Source organism: Cuculus canorus, chromosome 1, assembly GCF_017976375.1.
Source record: "Cuculus canorus isolate bCucCan1 chromosome 1, bCucCan1.pri, whole genome shotgun sequence".
NCBI lineage: Eukaryota > Metazoa > Chordata > Aves > Cuculiformes > Cuculidae > Cuculus > Cuculus canorus.
In genome coordinates this window covers 11,125,659-11,146,056 of record NC_071401.1, presented here as the reverse complement: position 1 = coordinate 11,146,056, position 20,398 = coordinate 11,125,659, and the positions used below count along the sequence as shown (strand labels likewise).

Here is a 20,398-nt window from a genome sequence, read left to right as displayed (position 1 = left end):
TATTAGTGTTAAGGAAACCAAACAGCCTTCAAGAAACAAAATACACACACATAGTCAATTTGTTAATAGAGAATAATGCCAGGAACCTTCCTACATAGTGATTGTACATAAAAGCAGATCTGCCCTTTAACCTTAAAGCAAATCCAAGTCATTCAGAAGGTATTTTTTGTGGTTTCTTTGCACTATTCCATGATGTAGTCTGGGGCTACTCTGTAACAAATGCAGTGATGCTGCACGGCCTGGTATGTGTTCTGTCAGAAGGTGGCTGTGGATTTCTCTGTATGTAGAGCCACTGTCTGCAGCAGGGCAGGCGGAAATGGAGGCTGCAGGGGGAATGTAGTGTTCCTGCCTCGGAAGGAATGTGGCTTTTGAAAGACAATTTCTACTTATAAATTGGTCCACTCTTCTACCCTCTCAGAAAACACCTCCCTGTTGTGGCTGAGAGGCTGAGTGAAGCAGTGTGCCTGTGGCTGTGTCACAGAGGCGGCCACAGCATGGGATCCCAGACCAAGCCTGGCCCCTCTATTAGCAGGAGATGAGAAGCAGCCTGGAGTAAAGATCCTTGCACCCACACAACCTCCTTTGCTGTAAGCCCTATTTTCTACAAGCCCATACTATGAGCAATGGGGCAGTCGTAGATTCACCAAGTGTGTCTTTTGTCTCTGCTTCTACAGTAAAATTTCATATAGAAATTGAATTTGGACTCGTGTGAGGGGACACTTGAAGTATGAAGTATTCTTGAAGTATGCTATGAGGATAAAGACCTAAACACATGGCTTAAACTAGCTAAGCTGTTCAGTCTACCAGAATAACCTGAAGTAACAGTTGCAATGCAGGCAAAAAGGCTTCTTTGGTCAATACACAGTCACTTCCATTAATTAACAGAAAACTGAAATACCATATGTACGCCACTATGATCCTGCACAGAAGAAGCATTAAAATCACTAATTACGCTTATCCAAGCAAAATGAAATGACTGATCCCAGCAGTTCACACGTGCCCCTTGGTATTCCACTGCCTTTCCCCTGGTGAGTATGAGGCACTGGAGGACAGAGGAGCTGCAGAAAGCCCAGGGGAGCCATGCTCTGCTTCCCCTCTCAGAAATAAAGGTGCTTAAATTGCATCCTGGCACACCCAATGTAAACCATAAACGAGACTAAAGTTGCAGAGGTGGAAGTAAACGTCTTCCAAAGTTAAGTCAAGTCATGTAGGTTGACACTCTATCACCATGTTTGATTGGTAGAAGCTGCCCTTTGTTTAAATAAGGCATCGTTTACATGGCTTCGATCAAAGCAAAGGGAAAAGGGACAACAGGGATATGCTTCAGATTCTGTCCCTGCTTGTCTCTTAAGTTGGCAAACACTGTCGTTAACACTGCTATGCAGACATTAACAGCAGAGGGTTCACGATTTTACACCTGTATTCTAGGCTCCACCACAAAGTCAGTAGTTCCTTTCAGGAAACAGATTTTTTTTTTCCAGCTTTGGAGTAGATGTGGTGCGTGGTCTCTCTTTAAAGCCAAGTGATTTCCAGCACATAAGTGAACAAAGAAAGAGCTCTAGGGTTCTTTTAGGTGGCAAGTGCAATTCGCTTGTATTATAATCTAGCCACTGAGAAGGTTAATTGCATAGGGGGCTTGTTTGTTTGTTTGTTTGTTTTTGCTTAAGCTTCCTCTAGTGCTACAGTACTAATAAATTACCCTGGAGAGAAATAAATAAATAAGTTGGCATCTCCCAGGCACCATGCTGGAAATCCAGAGGGTTCCAGAAAAGCTGCACCCACAGTCCTGGGAAGGTACTCGGCAAAATAAAAACGTCTATATTATACAACTGTCTGTACAGGAGCAACACACTGTGCGGGAGAGCCAGCTCTCTCTGAGGATGAGGTGGAACGGTTGGTGATTTCTCTCTGCAGCTCCTCTACTTTCTTCTGCAGCTCAGCTCGCTTGGCAAGAAGCTCCTTGTAGCGACTGTGGACGGGTTCCTGCAAGAAAAGGTGTAGCTGAGTGCTAGGAGGTAAGCGTGGAAGGAGAGGCTGAACCACAACAGGTTGTTGCTGACCTGGCACGCGGCTATGAGGGAAGCAGGGGTGGTGGGTGGGTTATCATAGAATCATGGAATAGTTTGGGTTAGAAGGGACCTTAAAGATCATCCAGTTCCAACCTCCCTGTCGTGGGCAGGGACATCCCACTGGATCAGGCTGCCCAAGGCCCCATCCAATCTGGCCTTGATCACCTCCAGGGACTGTCATCGTCTCCAGCCAGGGGTGAGTAGGTGCTCTGGCTTTGGGATACTTGTTTTATCCATGCATAGCGCACCGGTGGCTACGAAACTTAGTGTATATTTTGAAAAATGACAATTACAAAATGTATAACCTCTGACATTTCTGGGGACACTGGCCTTGGCATCTCAGCCTGGCAATAACTTCAGGGCTTTGAGGGGGGAAAAAAAACCAATACAGGTGTATCTAAATATTTTCACATAGTTCTGACTGTTAAACAGTTGGTACTGGAAAGCAGTGGTTGGGTTCCTCTAATGACCCAGATCTGTAAAACTCTGTTAATTGTAGTTGCCAATCCAGGAATGTTCATCCTTTCCTATTCAGAAGTGATTCCTGTGTTTAGGGCTGGGCTCAGACTGTACGTCTTGGGTGCCCTGGGCAAGCCAGTTTCCCTGCTGTCAGTGGCCACGAGTGTAACGGGGTTGCAGTCTGACCCTTGTGCCTCAAACAGCCAAAGCAAGCGGCAGGTTCCTATTGCTGGTGATCTAAGCATGGCCCCAAACCTCTATCTAGAATCCCACATTGAAAGAAGCCTTAGGTTTTCAGCGAAAAGAGAGAGTTCAGATTATTTTCCCTAGATTCTAAGCAAGAAATTTTCCAAATTACTGAGCATCTTCAGCTCCTGCAGATTTTACGAGGCAGTGACCTCCAGCTGACCACCTGGAGCAGCCCCCTCTAGGTGCTTTCTTTAGGTTTAAGCAGCAGAGGCATTTGTACACTACTTCTTGTGCTTCAAAGGTCTAGAACTCCAAAAGGACAGCGTCAGTAATAGCAGAAAGGAACATAAAAGTAGGATCTTTGGAAGAGCCGTACCTGCGGTTTCATCCGGGGGTTCCAGCGGATGTAGTAGCCAACCCACAGCTCAAGGTGGCGCATGCTGGCCACAGGATACAGGACATGGTTGGAGTAGCTCACGTACAAGGGATTAGTAAAGTCTTCCAGTTGGCTGTTGATGTAAGACCAAAGTGAAACAGTCTTTTTTGGAAGGCCCTGTAAAGGAAGGGGTTGGAGGAGGCTTTATTTCCTGTACAAATCCCAGCATTTATCTATGAAGTATAACAGCATATACATACGCCTGGCATTAATACAGAGCTGGTTGCGTTTCTAGAGCTTAAAAGCCCTCTATATTCTTTTGACGTGGCTATTGTAATCGAAGCTCGTGGATGCAGGCAGGCACACACACACACACACCCTGGCAGAGAAACAGCCCCTCGTACCCAGCCTGGTGCCAACACAGACCAGAAATCGCCATCGGCGCAGCAAGAGGACAGTGGCACGTGAACTCCCAGTACTTTGGTTAAACTTCACCTCTCTAAAGTGGAGTATTTAATTGCAAAGAAAAAAAAAGAAAACATTTGACTTAAGCTCTGATGTAGTGGAATAATTAGGCCTGTGAATAGTGCCAGTGAATCCAGTGCTGAAGTGCTTTCCAGATCAAGTACTTTGTTGGGCTGAGGCCTTAACCCAAACCCGCGTGCAAACAGTGTGCAGGTTTTCTTCTCTGGAAATCAGAATTTTTTTCAATCACCATGGACCTGAGAGAAACAGAGACCCTGACTTCACTCCAGTGCAATGCTACCACTGCTGGATTTTAGTAATTAGTGAATTATGACTTTTTAACTGATGTGCTACCCAATACAATCACAATAGCTCCACACAGCACTGTTGCCAATGTACCTCTGTGATGTTAAGTTGCAGCCTTTTGGTGACAAAATGCTTCAACTTATTGCTCTCTACAACTACCTGAAAGGAAGTTGTGGAGAGGAGGGTGCTGGCCTCTTCTCCCAAGTGACAGGGGACAGGACAGGGGACAGGACGAGGGGGAATAGCCTCAAGCAGTGCCAGGGGAGGTTCAGACTGGATATCAGGAAATAAATTTTCCCAGAAAGGGTCATCGGGCACTGGCAGAGGCTGCCCAGGGAGGCGGTGGAGTCACCATCCCTGGAGGTATTTAAAAGACGGGCAGACAAGGTGCTCAGGGACATGGTTTAGTGGCAGATAGGAATGGTTGGACTCGATGATCCAAGAGGGCTTTTCCAACCTGGTGATTCTATGATTCTATTCTATGATTCTACAACCTTTAGGTAGGTGAGACAGAATGAGTGCCCCTGCTTTTCTTTCTGATTCCAGACTGGATCTAAATGTACTCATCCTCCTTCAGTAAACAAACACTGACCAGACTGCAGGACAGAGCTGGCTGGTGGCAGACCATAGAGGCACATCCTTCCTAATAGTAGTGCTCTTGTCCTCTCCCGGAAAAAAATGCAAGCACATCCAGAATACGCATTGAGAACAGTTCCTTGCTGTAACCTCTGTGTGCAGAATGACCACGCACACTTGGTAGTTAAAAGCAACCTAAAAGAGACCACTTCAAGGAAAAGGAGGACAGAAAGATACCAGTTTCCACAGAGAGGGTTACATTAAACTGAAGTTCAAAGAAAAGCTGTGTTTCTAACTAACTGGGAGACACCAGGAACTTTTCAGCCACCAGTGAGTAGCTCAAAGTTGTACTGAAAGCAGTGGGATTGTCCAGAGGGAAACGGTGCAGCTCTGAAATGCAAACTCTTCAACAGACAGCACTTTGGGCAAAGAGGAAAATACCCCATGTCCCCAGCTGTTAAGAAGGGGGCTTGGCATTACCTAGACCTGCATCCACCACTCATTACAGCTCAAACAGCTTCTCCAGCAACACCAAGCCAGCCAAAGCCTTCACCCTGGAGAGAAGCCCTCTTACCTCCTTCACTCTCTGCTGCTCACTGCTGCACAGGAAGGTCCCAAACAAACAGCTGTACAGGTGATCCAGGATGGTTATCAGGAAGTACTCATTGAACTCAAATGCTGTAGGAAACTTCAGACAGAACCAGAAAATTAAGTTGGAATTGTAGAACAGGAATTGCAAATAAACTTTCTCCCACTTTGCGGTCTCAGTAAGCAGTTGGCCTCTCTTCTTGATTTCTAAAACAGAATTTGTCCCTGTTATCCTGGCTGGCTGGATATTCAGGATCGTATTTGCTCCTTCCAGAAGCAAGAGTTTCTCTCTTGGAAAGCTGCTTTACATGTGCAGATAGGAATTTTGATCAAAAGCCAGAGGACTGAAGGGTTTGACCGCTGTGTTTATACACACTCAGTGCTGCTTCAAGTTGAAACTTGCTCTGCTGTGCCTGCCTCCACGACAGACCATACGCAAGACTGTGAACAAAAGACTGAAGCATATGTGAAATAATGCAGGGAAAGGAATGGAAATTTCCTGGGGCCAAACAGAAATAACCCGTGTGTAGAACAGCACTTCCCAGAGGAAACAGCAGGGAGGAATCTTGCAACGCAGGTCAGAGACAGAAAGAGGTGTATACGTAGGGGCTGTGTTTGCTGGTGACGTTCCAAGCAGAAACAATCAGACCCAAGACGGAGAACTGAAGGTCCACAAAGGGTGAGTAAGAATACACACAGTGAACCGCAAAGACGTGCTGGAGCAATGGAGAGGAGAAGCAGGAAGCTTTCCTCCCTCACAAACCACTCTTCCCAGTCTGCCCTGGGTGCAACATCCTGACCTCACTCGCTGCAGATAAGGATGCCTGCTTGTAGGAGCAATCCAAGCAGAGCATGATCAAAGTGACTTTTGGTACAGCCTCCCCTCTTTCTCTGCTTGGGTACAGTACAGCTTCATTTATAGCATCCTTCTTTTCCTTTTTACCCATTCTAACCCATGATAAGCCTAATTTTTTTCAGTAATTTGCCTGACCATGGCTGACATTTGCCATGTTACACATTTTGTCACAGCAGACACAGAAAACCTTCCAGGTCCCATCTACCTAGAGAAAAAACCTCCCAAGCATAAACGATCTCTCCTGAACTGTGCCTCTGTCATGCCTGCTCTGAGCTAAGGACCTCAGCCCTGTTCCTCACGTACGACTAGCTTGTCTGATGCAAGCTGATATCGTGGCATTCCTGTGCACTTGTGCATTCAGGATCTGCGCTAAAAAAGACTCCCGGGAAACTTGTTGCTGGAGTCAAGACAAGATTAGAAGCCCAGGAAGAACAACTTGTGCAGGTCCACTTGGAAATTATTCCCGTGGCCAGATGCAGTGCCACATCTTAGCCCAGTGGCTTTGTGGATGTCTGCGCCACCCAGCAATTTACCTGTCTTGTCATTTGCCAGACACAGTCAATGAATTGGAGGAAGACAGGAGAGCGATCTGCATCTGCATGATTCTTATCTCCATGGCCAACCCTCTGAAACAGAGCAGGACAAAGAAAATGAGTTACACGGGGCTTCATGGGGAAACTGCTGGGGCCTCCTCTCAGTCACCCAAGCCCTAACCAAGAGCTCTAAGAAATTCAAATGAGTCCTGATTTTGCTTTGTCCACATCAGTGGGTAAAGGAGTTAAGGACAGCTACTCCCTTTGTCTTTGAAGTGAAATTTCTTTATGGGGATATTTTCATGCTAAATTAAAACACGAGTTGTTTGAGTAGAGGCTCCAGATGCTCTGCTGGCACTGGTTTCAGTTAATAGCTAAAATTCAGCAGGAAAAAAAACGAAAATGCTTTTTGCTTCAGCTGCAGCTGTTGTCCTGGCTACTTCAGTAGTACAATGTGCTGGATCTAAACACCACCTACAGGCACGGCATGCAGCGATAACCGTCACACAACACCTCGCAGCTTCCAAGCGCTGTACAAACATTAACCCAGCCCATCTCCTGCCACCTCAAGAGAGGCAGTGATGAAAGCATCCTCAGAAGCACTCTCCAACCCTGGCCATGCTGTGTGGCCAAGACATGTGAGCCCTAATTCCTTATAACAAGTACAGCATGTTAGTGGTTATATATTACTCAGGAGCCCTAAGTACCGTACAGACACAGAACAAGAACATGTAAGTAACCTAGATCCCTATGTTTTCAGTAATACTGTTCCTTCCTCACCAAAGGAACTGAGTATCATTATCTTCTTTGTATAGACAGGGAAGCTAACATACTCATTGATCAAACATCAGATTATAGTTTTGCTGCAGCAGAACCTCAGTTGCTTAGGGCCTTGGTTTCCCCGCTTTACCCAGAACATTTGACTATGCAACCCACTGTCACGTGGGCTGTAAACAGACCTTGTTCTAGCCCTTGCCTAAATTAAACAACCACAAGAACACAGCTATGAGCAAAACACAATAGGAACAAAGACTGAGAGGATACTATTGGAAGGTTCCCTCAATTCCCATCAGCGCAAACCATAACAAACTGCTGTGTTGCAAGTCCACAAACCCGCCTCTCTGCCAGCTCTAGGGACACAACCCTGAGCTTCTCCTGGTCCAGTCTCAAACTGCTGATCTTTTACCTAAACAATTACAAACCTCCTAAAAATAAAATGCACCTGAAGAAAACGTGAGGTTAAAGCCATAACCAAATTGCCCAGCCTCTTCAATGCCAAGGCATTTGTTAGACGGCAGTGTCCAAGCAGTCTCGGAAAATGGACTGAACTGGAAAAACAGACAAAAAATACCCCGGAGCTCTCTGCCAACTCCCAGCAGAAACGCCTATCCTGAACCCAAGACACACTCTTAATTTAGGCCTAAGTTTGGGAACACAACATATCAGTCAGGCTCCTGAGAGATGTAACAGCACCTGTTCCTCATATCTAACCGATCCTATCTCCAAGGAGATTAAGAGATGGATGGCATTATGGGCAGAAAGCAACAGCAGCAGCATTCACCTTTCTTCTGTGAGTTCAGCTGGGAGAATTCTCACAGGAAACACTGAACTCCTTTGAAATCCTTCAAAGTGGACAATAGCTTTCTGCTCAGTGCCTTCCAAAGGCTAGTGACTCACCAGCTGAAATCTGTGGCCAAAGCTCAGCCACTCCTTCTCCACTAGCACTTCAAAGCCCCTGATAGTTCGGTAGTAGCCATCTAGCATGAGCAGAGAGAGAGAGGTGAGCTGGGCTGTCCGGTCCCAGCCATCACTGCAGTGTACAACCACAGACGTCTTCCCTGACTCCACTTTGTCAGCAATCCGAAGGGCTCCAGCAAGAATGAGCTAGGATAAGGGGGAAAAAAAAGTTACAAAATCTCTTTGGAAGAGAAACTATAAAAGAAAAATGGCTAGTGACAACAGAGGACAAACCAAGGGCTCAGTCTGCCTCAAGGAGAATGGTGAATCAGTTCCAACTACTTTATAACTAGAACAGCAAATTCATGAACAGATTTTTTGTTCCAGCAAGATGACAACACATCTAAACTGTAGGCACAGCTGTAGAAGAGCCCCTGCATTAAGCTCAGTGAGTAGACAGACTACAATTTAAACCAGAAACATTCTGTGTCTGAACACGAACACAACACGGCTATCCACTTGCAACTGTCCATTTCTGCACCAGCAGGCAGACGACATAAACTTGACATTTTTAGTAAAGAAAGAGCTTAATTTGAAAACCAACATTTGTAGAAGCTGAAGCATTTTGCCCCCCTCATTCCAATTCTGCTTGGATTCCTGAGATGCTGATGGGGCACCAACTCCCAACACCTGCTGGTCTGGACCAGACTGTAAAGCCAGGATGTTGAGGATCCCCAAGACAAGAGCCTGGAAACTCCTGGACTCCTGTGCTGTAACCAGGGCTTTCACAGTTACACATTACGTTTGGGACACATTTCACTTTCAAAACATCATCTTTCAGAATTTCAACCCCCTCTCTCTTTGTCCCTCTTCCCATCCCCTCACAATTCCCCATTTCAAGAAACTGTGGTTTTAGTTGTTTTTAAATTGCAAACAAATTCTAAGTCTTCAAATTCATCATGGATTGAAAATCCAGCACTGGAGTTAGTTCTGGATACATTCCCCAGTGCATGGACTGGTACAGACTCGTGGTTACTCAGCCACACCCCGTGGGCACAGATGTGCATACCTTGATATGCTCTAGCCAGTGCGTTGACTCTAAATTAGACAGCCAGTGAGTCTCCTCAATATTGGGATACACAATTTCTTTCAGTTTTCTCAGCGATTCTCTCATAACATGAATATTATGAATGTCCAGGAACACCAATTCTGCATTCTGATAGGCATCCTCGCTCTCATAGCCCCCTCCTTTAGCCTGAAAAACAAAATCCACATAAAAATCATTAAGCAAACCCATACTTTATCTTTTATCCCAATCATTTGTCCTGAGCAAATATCAACTGACAAAATACCACAGTGATTGTGCAAACATGTACATGCACACACTTTGTGTCTCTTTCCTGCAATAGTAATAAACGCTGTAATTTTAACCAAAGAATATCATGTTACGAGCCTCCTTTTTCTCTGTAATTATCACGTATCCCCACTAAAGCTGCTGGCTCATTAGATTCACTATTCTGTCATTTACAAATTTACCATACTATTATAGAGGAGCATAGCCCACACACCAATTCCTTTTCCTAAGTAGTGGGGCGGGGAAAGAAAAACCCATCAGCTTTAGTGCAACAAAGCAGTTCTACCACTAAAACAGGGCTTAAAGTGATGGCATGAGACATAACAGCAGGAAGAACATAGCAACGTTCCTAGATATTAAAGATCCCCAGTCTATATTTTGAAATTAAAGATCATGCTGCCTGATTTTCAGAGGTGCTGAGGATTCCCTGATGCCATCAGAGTTAACAGGGGCAGCGTTCTCATGCTGTTAGAGGAAGCAACTTTCAACCATGTGAAGTGAAAAATACACAAGATCCAGGGTGCTAGAATTTGACCTGAGTACTACTCTGATTTTTTCACTTCCAATCTCATTTCAAGTTGTGGATGAATCCAAATGGATGTCTTACAGTCACTCTGATGATACCAGTGCAGGTGTAAAAGTCTGTCTAGAGAATCAAATTACTGCATGTGAATCTTTTCATAGTAGAAAGGAATAATGTGAAATGGTGGTGGGAAATGTCCTCCAAATGATTACGTTCTCAGCTCTTGACAGAACAAAAAGCACCTGACCTTATTTGCTACAGCATTCACACTAGGCCTTGCATCAAATATGAAGATTTTATGGGACTGAGCATTAGAATCCATGACGGCTTGAAGGTACTTTTCATCTTCCTTGCTTCGTTTGCCGCTCACTCCCACCATCGGCTGGCTACAGCGAGTGATTGTTGCTTGACTTTCTGGGTGAATCCATGACAATACCTTCAGCAACAAATAAGAAAGAAATGAAGCAAAAATGGGATTCATTAAACCAGTGAAGTGTTTTACCTGTAATGGCTTGTGTTGGGACCCTGCCATGTATTAGCTAGCTCCAGAAGGCTGGATTCTATTAAATCATGATTGAATGAAAGAACAAACTCTCTTGTCCTTACTCCTTCATTCTGGTGGCATTCCCAAAATTTGAACAAACAAGAGGGTACTGAATAGGTTTAAGTCTGACTTTTAAATATGGTGCAGAATGTTTTCTCACTATTGCGTGCGTCACAAACACACTTTCTCACTCTGTAGTCCTTGGGCTATGTCTTAACCTACATCACACCATGTAAAAGTTAAGTATTCCAGGGACAGATTTAATTTTCTATAGGCTTGAGAAATAAAACAGTACATTTTCGGTTAGTGCTGAAATAATCATAATGATGTGTTTTGTCTTAGTTTCATTTTTCATCAAGACTGTCACTAACTATTTCTTCATCCTGAAAGTCAGAGTAGACAATTGTAAACAACTAAATAGGGCTGCTTCATGTTTCCCAGGAACTGAACTGAGATTTGGCCTGGATTGTGCTAAGTTATCTTATCTTCTCAGTTTGGTTTAGTCTACATCTCTTTCACAACAGTAGTTCCAACAGATAACGTTGCTTTCCAGCTCCTCAAACGTGTCGCTGTCACTTTTATTATACATTGAACATTTATTTGCTCCCTGGAATCCACTCAGCCTGATCTTGGTATTATTTATGGCCCAAAGGTATGTAACAACACCACATCAAAGTGGTTTCTTTCGTCACACTCACTGGTATGCGTCCTCTCGATCTGAAAGATGCTACTCTCTTTAATTCTTCATCAGGAATGTTTACGGGCACAGCTAGAATAGCAGGGTAGGTATCACACAGCTCATAGCGCTCATTAATCTTGGTCAACCTCCAGCTTTCATTAGGAATTCCCTAAAGAGGAAACAACAGCAAGTTAGCAAATGAGTTGCTCTGAGACCTCAGCACAGTCAAATCCCCAGACCTGAAATTCAAGGCAACTTTTGTTAATGAAGGACATTTAGGGCTGGAGTCTGGGACTGCATTATCTCGGTAACTTGCATTTCATGCGTCCCACCAGAGAGGTAGATGTTTTGCTCAAGTCGCTGAAGAACAGGAAAGCTAGAACACTGCAAGCAGGCTCACCTTTGGCAAAGGAATCGTGGAGGCTACAGATGTGGCAATACAGGGGATCTCACTGAGAGTATCTTTAACATACCTCCTGGTCTCATCATAGAGCTTGAACAAAACAGGTGACCAACAGTCCTCACTCCTTTCTCAGTACTTAGCTCAAACGTTGTGGGTGGAAAGCGGGGATGGGAAGTGGAGTTATCAGACAGGATGGATGGGAAGACAGAAGGGAGAACAGACAGTAAAATGCCCCCAAAAATCAATTTGCTGTGGGCCTTGTTCAGCATTTGTGGCACAGCTGTGCGATCAGAAACATCAGAAACTTAATAATTGTATGTCTCCGGCTGCGTGACTGTATGTGATCTGGACGGTGAAACGTGACTCCCATGTTCCTCTCAGACTAAGCTCTCTGGTTGTACTAGTCCGACTTGGGCTGGGAGAGCAGGGAATCTAAACACACACACACATAATCTAGCTAAACATGCCCTGATGGGGAAGCAACTTAACAGCTTCCCAGATGGTAACCTCCAAGTAACACCTGAAGCACAATGGGGATGATCCAGACAACCTGCAGACTCAGTTGGGCTGACACTGGCAATTAACAGATGAAAATGGTGTGGCTGCTACTGTGTGCCTGCAAGGAAAGATTTAAACAGATACATGAAGCAGCAAAGGTGAGCACTGACACAAGCATCTCTATGGGGAAGACAGATCTACTACACTGAACACACGGCTGCACTGTTTAGCACAGAGTCTGGTTTAGAGGAACATCGGCTCTTAAAACAATATAAGCTTCTGTTCTAACAAACAGGACTTCATTTTAAGGAGGGTAGTGGGACATCGATTACCACTGTCTTGGCTCCCACAGGAAAAAAATGACAAATCTAATACAAGTCAGATGAACTGATTATGGTTGACCCACACAGACTTCAGCCGGTTCCCCATCAGAGCGGTGAGTCATGTTGTCAAAACAGGTCATGGTTAGAAATGAGAGGAGAGGACAGACCTTCTGTCTAATACTGGCTACACCCTGCTTGTGAACCACCCGTGGTTGCAGGGCCGTTTCTGGGAAGGAAATGCTACTACAAGGAATCAGCAGAGCTGCTAGGATCACGACTACCCCAAAACCCTAAAGGAAAGCTATTTTTGGCGCTGCCTGAAGCCAAAGGACTGGCAGAAGCAGGCACCAAACAGCGTGTATACACAGTCCAAACTTATAGATGGATAAAACATGCTCAGAGGTCTACCTGCTGTACACAGCAGGGACAGAATCTCCTGAGTCCACCTGCTCTGCTGTCAACAAGGGAACAGCACAGCACTTGATCTTAGCTGTCCATCAGCTGTGATCAAACTGGTTACTATGTGGAAGTGAACTGATGAAAAAAGACTAAATTGTCCTCAGTCCTGTCCTAGTAAGTACACGACTGCACTGCAATGGATCCCTCAGCAACACTTGGAGATTTCACCTCCCCCAAATCTGAATTCAAACTATGCTCTCAGCACACTGTTGGCAAGAAAAATGGGAGCTGACAAACAGTTACATGAAGAAAAGCTCCTTTTCGTTCTGCCCTGCAACAGTACCAGTGCTCTCTGGGAAGATTAAACAGTCACTGGCACTGTAAAGCACCCTCTTCACAGTTCTGGGCAGAACGGCTTTGGCACATATTGCTTGTTCCAGAACAGACACCCTCCAAAGCGCTAAGTCTTTCAGCTACCACTCTGACAAATTCAAATGAAATCTTTCCTCTGTGATAGCTCAGACCAGGAAAATCTATACAAGCACCAAAAGAAAGAAACAATGTTCTGTGTCAGCATTTAAATTTCATTTGAATCTCAGTGAATGTCTGGTTTTGCCTGGCGGAGCAGCCTTGAATCATGGAACCACCCAAAGAGGGCTTTGGATTCTGATAGTGACTTTCACTGAGGACTTGAAGTAAACAGAAACAAGCAAAGTGTGCTAGAAGAGAAGCTGGATTTGCATCCTCCCAGGACATTTGCAACAATGCTGTGTAGCTTCTGCATTTACTCATGTTCCTTCAGATTTGTGCTTTCTCCAGCTGGAATCAATAGAAAAAGCTAATCATGATATAAAGCACATTGGTATTTCCTCATATAAGATACGTTTCACTGCTTCATGGCAAGCTGTAAGGCCCAAAATCCTACTATCAAACAAACTCAAACTCTTACAGATGTAACTCAAGAAGCTTCTGCGGGCTCAGGATAGGCTCTGAGCACGGCCCACCTGTGCACCTGCAGGAGGAACCCAGGCACACCTCGCTAACAGCAGCTGGGCTGCTCCAGAAGCTGCTAGGGAACGTGGTGTCCACATTAGTGACCAGAGCTGGATGCTCTGCTGGTACAGCAGGCTTGTAAGTGATAGGCTTGTAGTGATAGGATGAGGGGCAAGAGGTATAAACTGGAGAGGCAGATTTAGGCTTGACATAAGGAAGAATTTCTTCACCATGAGAGCGGTGAGGCATTGGCACAGGTTGCCCAGTGGATGCCTCATCCCTGGAGGTGTCCAAGGCCAGGTTGGATGGGGCCTTGGGCAGCCTGATTTAGTGGGGGTTGAACTGGATGATCTTTAAGGTCCCTTCCAACCCAAACTATTCTATGATCTATGATTCTATGATACACAAGGTCTGTCTTCTCCAGGTAAACCGACACCACTAGTAGACCCTGATTTCAGGAAACTGCATGCTCTGTTGCTTCCAGGGGATAAAGTGAGGAAGGCAGCATAGCCGCATCTGTAACTACAAATTAAATGTGCCCATGACCATTCTCACTGAGCCCAGCGGGCACAGCACACCTCACATGCATGCTATTAAACACTTTTATCCTCAGAATGGCAGTTTTTTCAAACTGCCTATTGGTGATCCTTGGCCTGCATTAGCCTCTGAAGTGCACCCAAGTTTGGGAGCAGTTTGGCAGGCTAGCTTTGCAGCCCTTTCTCATCTCTGCTCCACAAAGGCCGGAGTCTTCCAGGTCCTAGCTCTGATGGGGTCCAGGTGCACAACCGTGACTCCGATTGCCAAGGATACTGCAAAGCCACGCAAAAGAGCTGTGTGAAAATCTATAGAAAGGCAAGGAATGTAAAACTTCAGATGGAGAAAGAGGATTGTTGAGATGGGAGTTGCTGGTAGCTCCAGATTTCAAGAGGGAAAACAACATAATGAAATGCTATGAAATCCAAAAGGAAAAACTGAGTTTAGTAGGCATTGGGTGAAGGCCAACAGCTGGGTCATCTCTGTGCCAGTGTTGCCATTACTGGTGGAAAATGGCAATCCAGCTGAGAGAAGTGCAGAGGCTGATCCTTCTCTCACTAGTGCCTGCCTGGCCAGGAAAGCCTCTTCAGATGTCTTCTCTGAGGTGGCAAGTACTAGTTGCTCAGACTAGTAGCTAGCTAAATCTCAGCTATCTTTTTTGTGTGTCAGCCAGTAAATAATTGCTTCATACTCTCAATCTGCATACATCTTGCTGGATAAGTATCTTTGTGGATGGCTAAAGATGCTCAAGCACATACTCACTCAAAAGCCAGATGGCAACAGCTTGGACTGAAGCTGTCCTGGATCTTGAAATAAAGGCAACTCAGTGCTTGGGAACACTGGAACTACACACAGTCGCATCCCTATACTGGATCCAGTAGACTGGTTCTGAGCTTATCCAGGCTGGGAGGGTTCCGAGTTACACACAGCAATGCCTCTCTCAATCTTGATTTGAGCCACGAGTGACCAAGAGGCTGAGAACACAAGCTCAGATGCATCCCTATACCAACAGAAGACAGCTGCCAGAGCCAAGGTGGCCCCTCTGCTCTGTACTGAGCTCAGATTGTCTCCATTTAGCACAAGAGAGCTGAGACACGTTTTGAGGCAAAGACATCCCTAGCATAAGCAGGTTCTCAGTTAAAACATGGGACATTTAACAATTTAATTCTAATCTTCCCCCCTATCATTCATATATACGATGCTGTTCTTGTGCTCTATCTTTCCTACTCTGGTTATATGCTAATGCTGGGCACTTCTATTGTCCGCAAAACATATCAGCTCTTCTTCTTAGTTTCTGTATGTTTTCTCTGAGAGCAGCAACCACAGCCTTACGCTGTGGTTCCCTTCGTACATAAGACCTGAGCATAGGATTAGACAAGCTTAACTTCTGTAGGGAAACATCACATGTTTCCAGCTTCACAACCCTTTGTAATTTTTTCCAAATGTTCTCCACCTTGTTAAGGAAAATGAAAGCTTTAAGTTACTCCAAAGGCATCTCAAGGCCTTTTGGTTTCAACTGAGTCTTATTCACTTTGCAACTCTGTTTTATACTCTGCCAGCCTGCGTGTAATAAAAATCAGGGAGCAATTTCAGTTTTAAATTTCATTTGCCACATGTGATTCCATTTACTGACTAAATCACAAACCTCTCTGAGTTCCTTTTGTTCTCTACAGGTTGTTTATTACTCCCTGTCGTTTTACACAATCACAGATTTTTAATAATTTACACATTTCCATCTTTCCCAAGGAAGCTAACAGAGAAGTCAGGGGTTTACTGAATATCTTTCCTAATTGCTACAGTCTCTATCATATCTATACAATTATATTAACCTGAAAAAAAATCACACCACACCACACCTAACAGTGTAGACATAGATCCTATCATGGACTGTACTCTAAAAGTCTTTTTCTGGATGTTTTTTCTCCATGTCCCTGCTCTCACAAAGAAATGACTGAGCTGGCCTAAGATATACCAAGTTACTGTCTGGTCACACTTCTAGGCTGCTTATGCCTGAGGCCAGCTCATCTCTAACAGTTTTTAAACAAATTTTATGAAGTCCTGCAGATAGTTCATAAGTACTGCTTTTCTATTTCTGATCACAATTCATATGGTCAGACACAGGTAATCGCATTATCTGATTTGATGATGCCAGTTTTGCATCACTGTTAACAAATTCCTGCTGCCGTTTCAGGACATAATGCTGATTTACTGTAGTATTTGTTACTGCTTTAACAGAATCTGGTTGGATTAAGAAAAAAGGCTAAGACACTCACACAGATAAACTGAACATCCATAGTTATAAATGCTTAAATTAAATAAACACACTGAAATACCAAAAAGTTTTGGAGGGGACATAAAGCTTCATACAGCAGGACCTAAATCAACCTGAACAAAAGGGATGAAGTTCCCTCCTGGCCAGATCACAACATAAACATCTACTGCAGTAGTCTGCCTCTTCTTCAGCAGCTGGTGTTGGTCACTTTTGGAGATAAGCTATTCAAACAGATGGATGGTGTGATCTGGAATAGGAATTACTGTGGCCCATCACGGGTAATACTCAGATAGGCCATGACTGCAAAAAATCCTGGTGTAGATTCATTTTTGCAGTTATCAACGTAAGCAACTGACTGAGGGCTTCAGCATACAGGTATGTTTGATTTCTTAACATACAAGCACCCTGGCTAAGTTTTTCCTGCCTGCTCAAAAGTAATACAAAAGCAGGTTATAACAAAAGTACATGGTGCAGCAATGTCTCAAGCATGACAAACTTTACACACAGCAGTGCTTCCAGAAACAAAGATCCCGTGGCCCAGAGTCCCATTTTCTTTACAAAAAGGCCCCAAAGACCTGCATATCACCTGCATGTAAATATATGTATCCTTTCACCGTGTAAGCAAGATTCTGCCAAATTTAAGGTACAGCCAATCACAATATAAAAACTGTCATAGATAGTAAAGCTTGTATTCCAAAACCCAAGTACGTTAGGCTGAAGAAACTGGAATAATTAACCTTGAAATTCTCAAGGGTCACCCTTCCATCTTTCCAGGTATTGTAGGAATGTCTTTTGTACTTCAATTCCTTTAAGTGAAGATTGGCTAAGTGAATGCTGTGCTTTTCAATGGAGATTACTTTGATAGCAGATATCCACCTGTCATCCACAGATGACCATCTGAGGAACCCGAACATCTATAAGTCTATAGGACCCGATGAGATGCATCCCAGAGCCCTGAGGGAATTGGCAGATGTGGTTGCCAAGCCACTCTCCGTGATATCTGAAAAGTCCTGGCAGTCAGGAGAAGTCCCTGGTAATTGGAAGAAGGGTAACGTTGTGCTCATGTTTTTAAAAGGGTAGAAAAGACAACCCTGAGAAGTACCGACCTGTCAGCCTCACCTCTGTGCCTGGGAACATCATGGAACAGATCCTCTTAGAAGCTATGCTAAAGCACATGGAGGACATGCAGGTGATTAGTGGCAGCCAGCACGGCTTCACCAGGGGCAAATCCTGAATGACCAACTTAGTGGCTTTCTGTGATGGGGTAACCAGCAGTGGACATGGGTAAACCAATGGATGTGATCTATCTAGACTTCTGTAAAGCCTTTGACACAGTTCCCCACAACATCCTTCTCTCTAAATTGGAGAGATATGGATTTGATGGGTATGGTGGATAAGAAACTGGTTGGATGGTTGTATTCAAAGACTAGTGGTCAATGGCTCAAAGTCCAAATGGAGATCTGTGACAAGTGGTGTCCCTCAGGGGTCCGTACTGGGACTGGTGCTGTTTAATATCTTCATCAATGATATTGACAGGGAGATTGAGTGCACCCTCAGCAAGTTTGCAGAAGACACCAAGCTGAGTGGTGTAGTTGCCACATCAGAAGGATGGGATGTCATCCAGAGGGACCTGGACAGGCTGGAGAAGTGGGCCTGTGAGAACTCCATGCGGTTCAACAAGGCCAAGTGTAAGGTCCTGCACCTGGGTCGGAGCAATCCCCGTTTTCAGTACACGATGGGAAATGATGTGATTGAGAGCAGCCCTGCAGAGAATAACTTGGGGGTGCTGGTTGATGAGAGGCTCGACATGAGTCAGCAATGTGTGCTCACAGCCCAGAAGGCCAACTGTATCCTGGGCCGCATCAAAAGAAGTGTGACCAGCAGGTCGAGGGAAGTGATTCTGCCCCTCTATTCCTCTCCTGTGAGACCTCATCTGGAATACTCTGTCCAGTTCTGGAATCCTCAATGTAAGAAGGACATGGAGCTGTTGGAACTGATCCAGAGGAGGGCTACAGGGATGATAAGAAGGCTGGAGCACCTCCCATACGAGGACAGGCTGAGAGAGTTGGGCTTATTCAGCCTGGAGAAGAGAAGGCTCAGAGGAGATCTTAGAGCGACCTTCCAGTACCTGAAGAGGGCCCACAAGGAAGCTGGAGAGGGGCTATTCGTAAAGTCTTGTGGGGATAGGACGAGGGAGAAGAGGTGTAAACTGGAGAAGTGCAGATTTAGACTAGACATTAGGAAGAATTTCTTCACCATGAGAGCAGTGAGGCACTGGAACAGGTTGCCAAGGGAAGTTGTGGCTACCCCATCCCTGGAGGTGTTCAAGGCCAAGTTGGATGGGACCTTGGGCAGCCTGATCTAGTGGGATGTCCCTGCCCATGGCATCTGGGTTGCAACTAGATGATCTTTAAGGTCCCTTCCAACCAGAACTATTTTATGATTCTATGATATTCTATTGTCTTTAGTCCAAAGTTCTCAGTCCTGTAAAGAAGCCTCTTTCCCATACAGCTTGGGCTGCAGATCCTTCTTTATAAACAGATCTTTCCTTCAAATAACTACCAATAAAGAGGTAAATTCTGAAGAAAGCCATAATCACTGCATTACCTGCTCTGATTTGTCAAAGTCAGCTTTGGATACAATGTGTGTCAGTCACTACAAATGACTGGAGTTTGTCTCTACTAGGATTTTAGGTAGTGGTATCTCACTGTAAAACATACACTTTTTTGCAATGAAGACAGAGGAGGTAAAATACATCTCACTTTCAATTAGCAGCCTAGAAGCCAGCCATCTATCTTAGGCAGCTATTTCAGGAGGGAACAAATCACCCCCAACAGTGAAGTTCTCTCTCCCCATCTGTTAATGACAGGCCCAGATAACCAATTGAGAAGGCATGCCCAGCTTTTAGAAGACTCAAGCCAGGAAAATTAATCCCTTCCTTACGTTTTGCATGTCAGGACTCAGACTAACAACTAGGCTAGGACAGACGTCTTGTTTTGGTTTGCTTTATGGGAAAGACACAAATAAATAATTAAATTACGTGGCTGTAAAATTCTTAATTTTATAAAGGAAAATTAGTTTTATTCTGGCAGATCTGGATGAGACAAAAGTTTACTCTGTCCAGGGCAAAACAGTCACCAAATTGTGCTGTTTCCTCAACTTGAGAATTTTATGACAAGAGTGATTTCTCTATAAAAACCAAAATTCCTTCCTCTTTTCTACCAGGGAGAACCACTCAAGTTTTTATCACAGTAATTGAGAGCCTACCATTCCACAATCGTTAACACCTTTGACCAGGACTCTGGACACACTACAACCATCTGTTCCAAGCTATGGTTAATCACAACATTCTCTAGGTTGATCCCTATGCTGATTCTGCAAGAAAATTAAGGCATTCTACATTTAATTTATTTTCCTTCCAAGCTCCTGTTTGAGATTCTTTCCAATTTTCTGCAAGGCATTAAAGCTGATACAAGCAAGAGCTGAGGTATGAAACTCAACAACGGGATGTCTGTACCTGCAAAACACATCCTCTGTTCCTCACTGCCAGCAGTGGCTGATGACTAAGCTGGAACAGTTTTTCCTACCAAAGCCTGAAGTCAGCTCTCTGCAGCCTGAGTAATCTCCATCAATGGATGCTACTTTATCTAAAGCTGTACTGCTGTCACACCAATTGTTGCAGTGTAGAGAACAATGTCCTAACCCAGCCTGCGTGACATTTGTCAGCAGGATTATTCTCCGTTCCATGTGACCTGTAATTATATTACTGCACAGAGCTTCCC

The 20,398-nt window shown here is 44.6% G+C and overlaps 1 protein-coding gene across 6 annotated transcripts in view; it reads right to left on the bottom strand.

Annotated features, from left to right (window-relative positions):
* Positions 1-3: 3 nt before the first annotated feature.
* MTMR2 (myotubularin related protein 2) overlaps positions 4-20,398 on the bottom strand; it is a 68,135-nt gene continuing 47,740 nt past the window's right edge. For all 6 annotated transcript variants that reach the window (XM_054059730.1, XM_054059735.1, XM_054059745.1 and 3 more), the window contains 8 exons: positions 11,214-11,363; positions 10,219-10,407; positions 9,164-9,349; positions 8,095-8,301; positions 6,418-6,510; positions 5,015-5,128; positions 3,094-3,270; positions 4-1,983 (listed from right to left, as the gene is read on the bottom strand). In XM_054059730.1, the coding sequence (XP_053915705.1) occupies positions 1,822-1,983; positions 3,094-3,270; positions 5,015-5,128; positions 6,418-6,510; positions 8,095-8,301; positions 9,164-9,349; positions 10,219-10,407; positions 11,214-11,363 (1,278 nt within the window). In that variant the 3' untranslated portion in view covers positions 4-1,821. The remainder of the gene's footprint in view (positions 1,984-3,093; positions 3,271-5,014; positions 5,129-6,417; positions 6,511-8,094; positions 8,302-9,163; positions 9,350-10,218; positions 10,408-11,213; positions 11,364-20,398) is intronic.